This window comes from Humulus lupulus, chromosome 3 (genome assembly GCF_963169125.1).
Source record: "Humulus lupulus chromosome 3, drHumLupu1.1, whole genome shotgun sequence".
NCBI lineage: Eukaryota > Viridiplantae > Streptophyta > Magnoliopsida > Rosales > Cannabaceae > Humulus > Humulus lupulus.
In genome coordinates this window covers 224531978-224543004 of record NC_084795.1, presented here as the reverse complement: position 1 = coordinate 224543004, position 11027 = coordinate 224531978, and the positions used below count along the sequence as shown (strand labels likewise).

The 11027-nt window shown below is 36.5% G+C and overlaps 1 protein-coding gene across 1 annotated transcript; it reads left to right on the top strand.

Annotated features, from left to right (window-relative positions):
- Positions 1-9739: 9739 nt before the first annotated feature.
- LOC133825425 (uncharacterized) lies at positions 9740-10438 on the top strand. Its single transcript, XM_062258368.1, has one exon. It carries the CDS (start codon positions 9740-9742, stop codon positions 10436-10438), a length of 699 nt encoding a protein of 232 aa, XP_062114352.1.
- The last annotated feature ends 589 nt before the right edge of the window (positions 10439-11027 follow it).

The following is an 11027-nucleotide window of genomic DNA, read 5'->3' as shown; positions in this document are numbered from 1 at the left end:
TATGAGATCCATAAATGCTACAGGCGCATTGGTTAGTCCAAAGGACATCACTAAGAACTTGTAGTGACCATAGCATGTTATGAAGGCCATCTTTGGTATATCCGTCTCCTTAACCTTGAGCTGATGGTAGCCTGATTGCAGGTCTATTTTGGAGAATACCAACGCTCCTAACAGTTGATCAAAATGATCATCAATCCTGGGAAAGGGATTTCAATTCTTGATTGTCACTTTGTTCAGCTCTCGATAGTCAATTCACATTCTCATCGAGTCGTCTTTCTTCTTCACGAATAAGATCGGGGCTCCCCACAGAGAATGGCTTGGCCTTATGAACTTCTTGTCCAGTAACTCTTGCAGTTGCGACTGAAACTCCTTGAGTTCAGTTGGCGCCATCCTGTAAGGAGTCTTTGAGGTCGGCGCAGTTCCCGGAATTAGCTCTATTTCAAACACGATCTCTCAGTCTCGTGGAATCCTTGGGAAATTTTTAGGAAATATTTCGGGAAACTTGCACACAACCGATACATCAGAAGGTTGTTGACCCGTCTTTTTATCCTTATCCCCTATGTTTGCCAAAAAATCGATGCATCCTTCACTCAACATTTTTCTCGCCTTCATTGCAGAGATCATGGGGCATTTCTTTTCTATTGATGTACCCTTGAAGTGGAATGGTTTTTCTCTCACTGGGGTGAAGACCACTTTTCTGCGCTTGCAATTGATAATGGCTCCATATCTAGTTAACCAATCCATCCCAAATATGACGCTGTATTCATGTAGGTCCAAGACTAATAGATCCACCATCAGCTCACGACCTTCAACCCAAACTGGTACGACTTTAACCCATGTTCGCACCAGCATATCCTCTCCCGAAGGCAAAGATACCCCACAAATAACAGGCATAGGCTCAGGTATTCTATTTAATTTTTCCACAAAGGATGAAGATACAAAAGAATGCAATGCACCAATATCAATTAATGCATATGTTGAGGTTTGAGCGATAGAAATCTGATCTGACACCATATTAGATGGTCCAGTTCATTTTTCTCTTTGTGTAAGCGCATAAACTCGAGGAGGAGCTCTGGTTTGTTTCTGCTAGTCATTTGCGTTTCCCTTGCTTGGCATTCGACACACTTTAGCAAAGTACCCTGGCTTTCCATAGTTATAACATAACCCACACTCATCCTGATGGCATCGGTTACACTTGTTCCACAGTGGCCATTGTTCAAACTCACGCCTCGACTGTTTGTTGGGAATAGCAATTGCCTGATTTGGAGGTCACCCTTTTCTTTTGTTATTTCCCCCAGCATTCTGACTTGTGCCTCTTGGATTGTTTGTCCTCACCGAGTTCTGGCCGAACCTCAGTTTGAACTTTCCTCTTGGGCCATTCTGATTGTCCTGAAACTGTCTGGGGTTGTTAGGAATGTACCTCCTCTCTTCGTTCTTCTGTGGTTCTAGCTTGTCCGACACATCCCAAGCCTCTTGACAAAGAGCCCGTTCCATAGCTTCGGCATAAATTTTTTGGCTAGTCCTACCAGTGTCTACACACTTGGCAATGTCTCTACGTAGGCCCTTCATAAAACTCCAGATCTTATTCTATTCAGTGTTCACTTGGTTCTTCGCGAACCTAGACAGCTGGTCAAATTTTTGAACGTAGTCCTACACGCTCGATGTTCCGTGCTTTAGATTAGCGAACTCATTCACTTTGTGCTCGATCACTGCCTTACTAAAGTACTTGCCATTGAACAAGGTCAAGAACTCTTGCCATTCCATCTCGACAACATTATGCCCTTTCTTGGCTGTGTCCCACCATATCTTTTCTCAGCATATAGGTCGCACAAACTACCTTCTCTCTTTTGGTAGTTTCAAAGAAGTCGAAGATCCTTTCCAAGATACTAATCCATTCCTCTGCCACTGATGGGTCAGTGGTCCCCTCGAACATAAGTGGATTCTGGTTGTTGATCTTTTCTGACATAGGTTTTGCTCGTGCAGTTCTTGGTGCTTCTATTGGCGGTACAAGTTGCTCAATGACAACCTGCGGGCAAGGGTTCCGTTCTTCATTATTTTCAGGTGGTATTTCATTGTTCTGAGATGTATTAGGTGGCATGGGGACTCATTCCAAAAGGGTGTTAAACCTTTCATCCTAGAGGGCATCAAAGTCTTCCTATCTCTTTTGCCCACTTTCAATTTGGTCTCCCTGCATCTCCACTAGCCTTTGCAGATTACTCATCTGCTCGGCTATCTCGCGAACTCTAGCAGCAATGGTTGGAGCTCTAATGGCAGGCGTGTTCTGAGCTCTAGTAGTAAGGGCGGCCTGGCCCTAGCCAGCAGCACCCCTTCCTCTCTGAGCTCTTGTCCTTGCCACTTTTGTTTGATTTAAAATCAAAAAGCTCCTAAGCATATAGGGACAAGAAGTTAATACCAACACAGATTTCCTTTTTCCTTTTTGGTAGCCACCACAAATTCAAAGATCCTCTATCTAAGTTGCCAGATTTGGTTCTGACTGTACTCTTTGTCCTTGGCCTCGACCCCTTCCTCTGCCTCGGACATGGCTTGCATCTTGGTCAATGGTCGCTCTCTTGGCTGGGTCTGGTTGATTAACAGCTCGACCTCCCCTGGCTCGAGTGTTAGGCACCATCATAAGTCTTTGTACCACAACGTATAGTAGGGAAGAATACTAACCTAGCAATAAATGAGCATACCAGTTTTGCTCATAAATAAGAAAGAAGAATCATAACGATTCGACTCAAAACAAGTAGTCATAATATTCAGTGATATAACCTAGTAATACAAAATGATCATGAAAGATCTTGTCATAGGATTTTAGTTAGAAGGACGATAAATCCAAAAGGAGAACCCTAACTACATGATGAGTTTATACATCTGCCTACTACAACTACACCAAAGTCCTATAACCTAGTAGGTTTGCAAGGTCTTTACAAAAAGTATCAACAAGACTCTCACAGCATAACCTGATCTAGGCTATCCATCAAGATATCCAACTTTATGTCTGTATCCTTGTCCGGCTTCTCGGGATCCTCCTCTGGCTCTACCGCCTTGCCTCAAGGTATGATATCAACCACGGAGAAAGGTCAATCCATGGTGCAACTGCTAGCTTAATCTGCATATGGAAGTCATCCCACATGTCCCGATCCATCCACCAATGTGTGTGATGGAACCATATTTGTCCCGAGCCACTCAAATAAGTGCTAGCATATCACACTCTCCGTCGCTCGGGTGTGTTGGCTCTATCAAGGGATTCTGTCATGTAATGAGTCCATTTCCGAATGATACGCTGATGTTGCTGATCGTACTCGAAGTGTCATGGATTGTCATAATTAAAGATTCTATAGTAATCGATCTTAGGCATAGGGATCATGGGTAGGTTTCATATCATAAGGTCACCTATATCAGGTATATCGACCATAACCTAAAATTTATAGAATTGAGGTAAATAAAATAAAGCAAATTAAACATATATAAAAAGACAGTACTTATAGTGAGTGCCGGTCTATCTTTGCGAAATGTACACGTGGGTTGTCTACAGAACCGGCTCAACTCGAGCTCTGATACCAACTGTAACGACGCGGATTTTCAAGACTCGATAATGCAGAAATATAAACGTTTTTTTTTAACAAAATGTCTCAAAAACCCATATAACAAAAAAATTTAAAAGTCATATGGCCATACTTAACATTTAATACAAACATAGTTTATGAAGAGTAAAGTGAGCCTAGTTTATGAAAATAACACAACATTTCCAAAAACAAAACGGCTTCCCAAAAGGTCGGTCCACATGTACATTCACAAGGTAGACTCCAGAGCTCACTCCTTTGCCTTGCCCTTGTTCTTACCTACAACATGAAACAACTAGGTAAACAAAAATGCTTAGTAAGTTCAACTTTAAAACAAAAGCATGCAGAGAAGACAGGTGGTCACTGACCAAGTTACCGTCCACAGATAACAATAGCTAAAAAAAATTAGGGTTTCGGATCCATCCAAACCCTACGCAATCAATTTCAAGAACGCAAAAGCGTCCTAGAAATCTTATGGTTATGCCTGATAACCAATGACAAACTGTTTCATATAAACAAATAAATCCCTTCACTAAGAAAATCCCAGAGCAAGGAGATATAATATATCACAATATAATTCGAGACCAACACTCGACAATTTCCAACAATTCGGGCGTATCACGTCCTCCAGCATAAATGCTAATCTGCAAGAGAGAACCGAGTCTCAACACTAAGATCTAGCCAATAATATCCCCGTCAAGGGTAACTATTGAGTTACCTAGGGCATTGCTACTTACCCAAGAGTAAATCCCTCACAAGGGTAACCATCAAGTTACCTAGGGCTTTGTTACTATTCAAGAGTGTAATCGAAGTTACACTAGTTTACAGAGACTTCTATGTTAATCAGTGGTGCTGGTGAGCAGTTGCCCCCAGGGTGTTCAGCCTCACTCAAACTTGGCAACCCCTAGTATCTCTAGGCACTCTCACTGAATCGCAAATATTCACGGTTACTATCTGGGAACATCCTATCAGAGTACTTGCTCAGGTTCTAACCGTTCATTGATTAAGTAAGCATGAGGGCCCCTAGGTCCCATTCATTTTGGCGCCCCAAGGTTTAAACCAGCAATCCTCACCTCTTGGCCACTCGTCGCAGTAGTGAACCAAACATAAAAAAATCAAGCAGTGTGATGGGGATCAACCGTCTAGAACATGACGGATATCTATCGGTCATATTTTCTGAATCAGCACCCACTAGACTAACATCTCTATGCAAACTTTCTACGACAATGTATATATGTGCATGTGTCTCTATACTAACATACAATACAATAATCATTTCATGTGGTAGCAGCACAATAGATGTTGACTTACTTGGAGTCCTTAGCTCTAAATAGGATTTCACCCTCCAATGTATAGTCCAGTTATGCTTAGCCAATATTCTAATTATCCATACAGTATACTCGGATTAATTATGGCACTTCATAATTCATTATTATTTTGGGAAGTTTGGTCATAACTTGAAATTTACTTACCCAATTATTACCAAAATTTTCCAATTAAATATTTGATATGACATTTAGGTCTTTGTAAAATCTTAGGTCAAAAGGAGTATTTTTTACTAGTGAAAATATTTTCCAAACATTGAGGTAAAAATGACCTTATTTTCAGAGCCTTATTTTTTCCAAACTTTGGCACTTAATAACTCTCAAACCGTTCATTATTTTGCTACCAAATTTTATAGTGGAATACTAAGGTTATGCCAAGAATATGTCCACCAAATTTTAGAAAAAACTGGGTTCATTTTCCCTATACAATGGCTGTCCAAACTTGGTCCTGAATTTAAGAATATGAAAAAAAAAAATAGTTTTTTACCTAAACTTTGAAATAGCAGAACTCAGTCATTTCTAAACGTTTTTTTTAGTGTTTCAAAAGCTCAAATTCACGTACTCTATCTCAACAACATTACAGTATAATTTATTTTTACAAAATAAGTGTATCGGGGATGGTTGACCCCTTGGAAATCACGGCTCAAAACTTTTATTTTTGTTTTAGGGTTTTCAACAAAAACCTTAGGGATTTTTGTCCCTATTTTCAAAAATCAACACACAAGCATCATAAAAATTATAAAGAAACTACCATAGCCTTATTACATCCCAAATAAGAAACTTTTAGCAATAAATATACAAAATAATGCTTAAAAATAAAAACCATACAAAAACAACCATAAAAATTAAAAATTTTACCTCTTGTTGTTCTTGCTTTAGGTTTTGATGTTTCTACTAGCTTTGAATCCTTCAATACTATTTCAAAACCTTAACCAACTCCCCCAACAACATATATAGTTAGCTATTGAAAGATCTATGGTTAAAAACTTTACAAAAGTCAAGTTTTTGAAACTTTACCTTGGGGAAACTCTTCCTAGACCAAAGCTTAAGTTTCCAAGCTTTCTTAGTGTTCTTGATCGTTGAAAAGGGAGAGAACACTTGAGAGAAATTTTTTGAAGTGATGAGAGTGAGAGTAGAGAGAATGGGTCAGTTGGGTGAGGGTTTGGATGAGCATAACAACTAAATAATATCTAAACACTTGAGTGTTTTACCTCTATCACTTTGTCTCATTAACCTTTATTTAAATGTGATTAAAACTTAATCAATTTGGTCCACACAACTAACATCCTCACATGGACAGCGACCTATTTTTTATATATGTAAATATATATTTTTTTTATAAAGGTTAAAAAATATTTCCTAAGAAGAAAAATTAAAATTGACTTTCTATAACATTTTTCACTCATATACAGTTTTAAAAATAAAACTTAACATATAATAATAAAATGAAATGTCTCTCACATTTAATTTAATAAATCACACAATACAGTTTAAACTAAAGTCCATTTATAAAATAAAATTCTCGAATTCGGTAAATTTAAGTATTTAACAAAAAATGCTCTAAAATTTCCATTTCCTCTTAGGTTTATTATTTTTTACCAAACTTTAATTTTAATGAATGTATTTTATGCCCAAAATAAATTTTCCATTGGTTTTCATTTTATTTTCTGAGATTTTTACCCGATTAGGGTTCTTGTGTCGATCTAAGACCGAAAGTCTTATCTTGAGTCTTAATCACAAAATTCATGATTTGGCTAGCAATAACTCATGGAAATAAATTCCAAACAAATATAATATTATTTAAATAATATTCTTAACTCGAGGAAAAAAATCCCGACCTGAGTCATTTAAAGGTACCCAAAACGCACGGCGTTACAAAGACACGGTGCCATTCAAGCATTCACTGTGTCATCTTGTATGTGTGGAGACGGTGCTATCCAAGCATTTACGGTGCTATCACAAGCATTGACGGTGCCATCACGAAAGTGCAGGCACGATGCTCATTTTGGGGATTCCTCAATCATGACGAGCTCGGAGTTGTCACCAATCAACTCTATGTTGATATGATGCTTCCAATTAAGGAAGTTTTCTCCAGTGAGTTTTTCCATCGAAAGTTGAGAAAAGATGGGAGTAGACACATACACTACTTAACTTAAAACTACAAATTATCAATAAAATAGAAATCAATCACATTTGCTCAATAAAACTCTTATTCACACAAATTTCAAGAAATAGCACAACATATACCAAAATATGTAAGATATGAGAAAAAATACGAAAATAATCATATCTCTATTTCTTTTGGCTTTTAACTAATCTATGATATCCTTGTCCCGATTGGCGAGAGTCAAAAATACCACTAATTAAATAAAGTTGTAAACTTATTTAATAATGGACACTATTATTAACAACCTACTATTCGATCAAAATAAGAAAACAAAATCTTTTATTTTATGAGCTAGACCCACAATTTCGATAATCATAGATTTAGTCCTAGTAGTCACCGTAAGGGTGAGTCTAGTAGAATTTGACCCCTAATTATCTATCTTTCGAAATTTAAGATTGTCAAAATAACTAATGAACACCTTCCATAGAGGACGAATCAAAGCGCTTCGAGGCCCCATTAAACTATTGACCTTGTTAAACCAATGGTGAAGATCGAATATAATTCTTAAAATAAGCTCATTATAAAATTAAAAAATAGTATTTTTATTATTTTTCCAAAATTAATGAGTGGTTCTCCAAAAAATTGTAAGATTAGAATTTTTAAAACCGAAGTCCTTTAATTTCTATAAATTCTAAAGTGTCACATTGAAACAAATTCAATGAATTTAGAATTAATTTGTTGCTAATCAATATTTAGGTTTAACTAATATAATGAACCTGTATAATTAAGTCCAACTCAGGTAAATGGGCCTTAACAATTGGGCTTGTATGGAGGAGGGCTGGGTCTAGTATGTCGTTCCCACTACAAAGACCCCCATACTTCCATACAAGGTCCAAACGACAGGAATGTAAACATTCATTTTATTAATTGTTATTAATTGATTAGGCCCACTATAGTCATGCAAAGAAAATGGGCCTTCACAAATTAGAATCATCCACAAGAGATTAATTTAAACTTTACATATTCTAATGGGCCCAAATAATATCTATAATTTAATGAATATTTTATTTGGCAAAAACCATATATCTAGCAAACATATGGGCCACTATATGCATCTAAGCTCAATTGCAAAAATACCACATATAGTGCAAATAGACATGTTATAATTGGATGGGCCTAATCATGTTACTATATGAGCAAGTCTATGAATTTATGCAAAAATACCGCAATCTATTTCATTTGCAAAAATACCACAATTAATTATCTAAAATTTATCAAAAAATTCGAATTAATTAATTTTTTACAAAAATAAGTCAATTTAAATGAAATTTATCAACCATTAACAGAATTAATTTAAATTTCATTTATCAACAATCAACTTGGTTTAGGTTAATTTGAAAAAAAAATATCAATTTAATTTAAATATGATTTATCAACAATTAACCAAAGTTAATTTAAATCCCATTTATAAAAAATATATTTTATTAATTGGTTGAAAAAAAATGATGTTTTTCAAAATTTAATCAATTAAAAATTTTAAAAATCAATATCTTAACTATTTATTCAAAAGAATATCTTATGTTACAACCATTTTAACTATTACAACAATAAGCTAATATTTTAACCATTTTAAAAAAAAATTGGCCTACTGAGCGTGAGAACAAGAAAGTATATGAGCTATTGGAAGAGATGGCCATTAATAATTAGAATTGGCCTACTGAGTATGAGAACAAGAAAGTAGTAGGAGTCTTAGAAGTTGATTCAATTGAGCTATTGACAGCTAGGTGGCATATCTAACCAAGCAATTGCAACAAACTAATCTCGCCGCACAAGCAATTCAAGTACCGAATGTTGTTAGTTGTGAGATTTGTGGAAGACCACATGCTTATGAACAATTCCAGAGCACAACTAGTTGCTCAACTGATGTGATTAATATGCCCTTGGAACAAGCACAAGTTATTGGTAATTTTTCAAGACCTGCCCCTAACACTTACTCCAATTCCTATACTCCTGCTTGGAAAAATCATCCTAATTTGTCTTGGAAAAATAATCAACGGTTACAACCACAATATCCACAATACCCACCTCAACAACCCCCTCATCAACCAACTTATGGATTACATTCTAGACCATTTTATGATCCAAACCCACGCCCATCGCATCCACCACCACATCCTCAAATGAACCCACCAACAATTCAACTAGACCAATTAAATCAATTCATGACAGAGACAAGGTCTTCAATCAGGAGTTTGGAGACACAAATAGATCAATTGGCTCAAATGTTTTCTAGTAAACAGCAAGGGAATTTGCCTAGTTCCATAGAGGTAAATCCTAAAGAACAATGTCAAGCTGTCACTTTGAGGAGTGGGACTAATAGAAAAATCAAAATACAATGAGCCTACACCAAAGATTCCATATCCTCAACGGTTTCGAAAGGCTAATCTTGACAAACAATTCTCCAAATTTCTTGAGGTATTTAAGAAGCTTCACATTAACATTCCTTTTGTAAAGGCTCTAGAATAAATGCCTAGTTATGTGAAGTTTATGAAGGAGATATGTCTAATAAAAGAAAAATGGAGAATTAGGAAATTGTTGCATTAACTAAAGAGTGTAGTGAAATTATTCAAAAGAAGCTTCCTCAAAAGTTAAGAGATCCGGGCAGCTTTACAATACCTTGCACTATTGGGAACTTTCATTGTGAGAGAGATTTATGCGATTTGGATGCAAGCATAAATTTAATGCCGCTGTTTGTATTTGAAAGACTTGGTTTGGGGGAAGCTAGACCCACTACTGTTACTCTTCAACTAGCTAGTTGTTCATTAACACATCCCAAAAGTATTATAGAGGATGCTCTAGTAAAGGTAGATAAGTTAATTTTCCCAGCGGATTTCATTGTTTTAGATATGGAGAAAGATGAGGACGAGCCTATTATATTGGGACGACCATTTTTGGCCATGGGGCAAGCATTGATAAACGTTCAGAAAGGAGAGTTAAGGCTTAGAGTACAAGGTGATGAGGTCATTTATAATGTTTTCAAAGCTTTAAAATATCCTTTAGCCAGTGACAGTTTTTTTTGTGTTAGTGTATTAGAGGAACCAAGTAAAGGGGTCCAGTCTATTAAGGATCCATTGGAGTTAAGTCTGATTGCAAGTCCTGAAGCTTGTGCTGGTACTGAAGCCAATGAGTATGTTAAGTGGTTGAGTTTATCAGGGAAAATATATAAAAAGAATTATGAGGAATTAGGGCAAGTACCTGAGAGACCTCTTCCATCCATTGAGAAACCACCAGCTCTTGACTTAAAAACCTTACTTGATCATCTTAAGAACGCTTTTCTAGGGAAGAGTGATACTCTCCTAGTTATTATTTCAGCTTCTTTATTTGTGACTGAAGAAGAGAAGCTTCTTAGGTTATTAAGGGCTCACAAATTAGCAATTTGATGCTCAAAGGAGGCTCAATCCTTCAATGAAAGAGGTGGTAAGGAAAGAAATCCTAAATGGTTGGATGCAGGGGTAATTTACCCAATATCTGACAGTGCTTGGGTTAGTCCTGTCCAAATAGTTCCAAAGAAAGGTGGAATGACGGTGGTTAAAAATAATAATGATAATGAACTTATTCCAACTCATACGGTGATGGGGTGGAGAATTTGTATTGATTACCGTAAACTAAATAAGGCCACCAGAAATGACCATTTTCCATTACCTTTTGTAGATCAGATTTTAGATAGATTTCCAGGCCATCCTTATTACTATTTTTTGGATGGATATTCGGGATATCATCAAATTCCTATAGCACTGGTGGATCAAGAAAAGACTACATTCACATGCCCTTATGGGACATTTTCCTTTTGGAAGATGCCATTTGGGTTATGTAATGCTCCCACCACCTTTCAAAGATGTATGATGTCTATTTTTTCAGACATGGTGGAAAAAGGTATTAAAATTTTTATGGATGACTTTTCAGTCTTTGGAACCTCTTTTGGTTGATGTTTGGCTAATTTGGAAAGGGTTCTAAAAAGATGTGAGGAGT

Excerpts from the sequence above, each read along its gene's own strand:
- LOC133825425 (XM_062258368.1), top strand. The coding sequence starts at position 9,740 with ATGCCGCTGTTTGTATTTGAAAGACTTGGTTTGGGGGAAGCTAGACCC.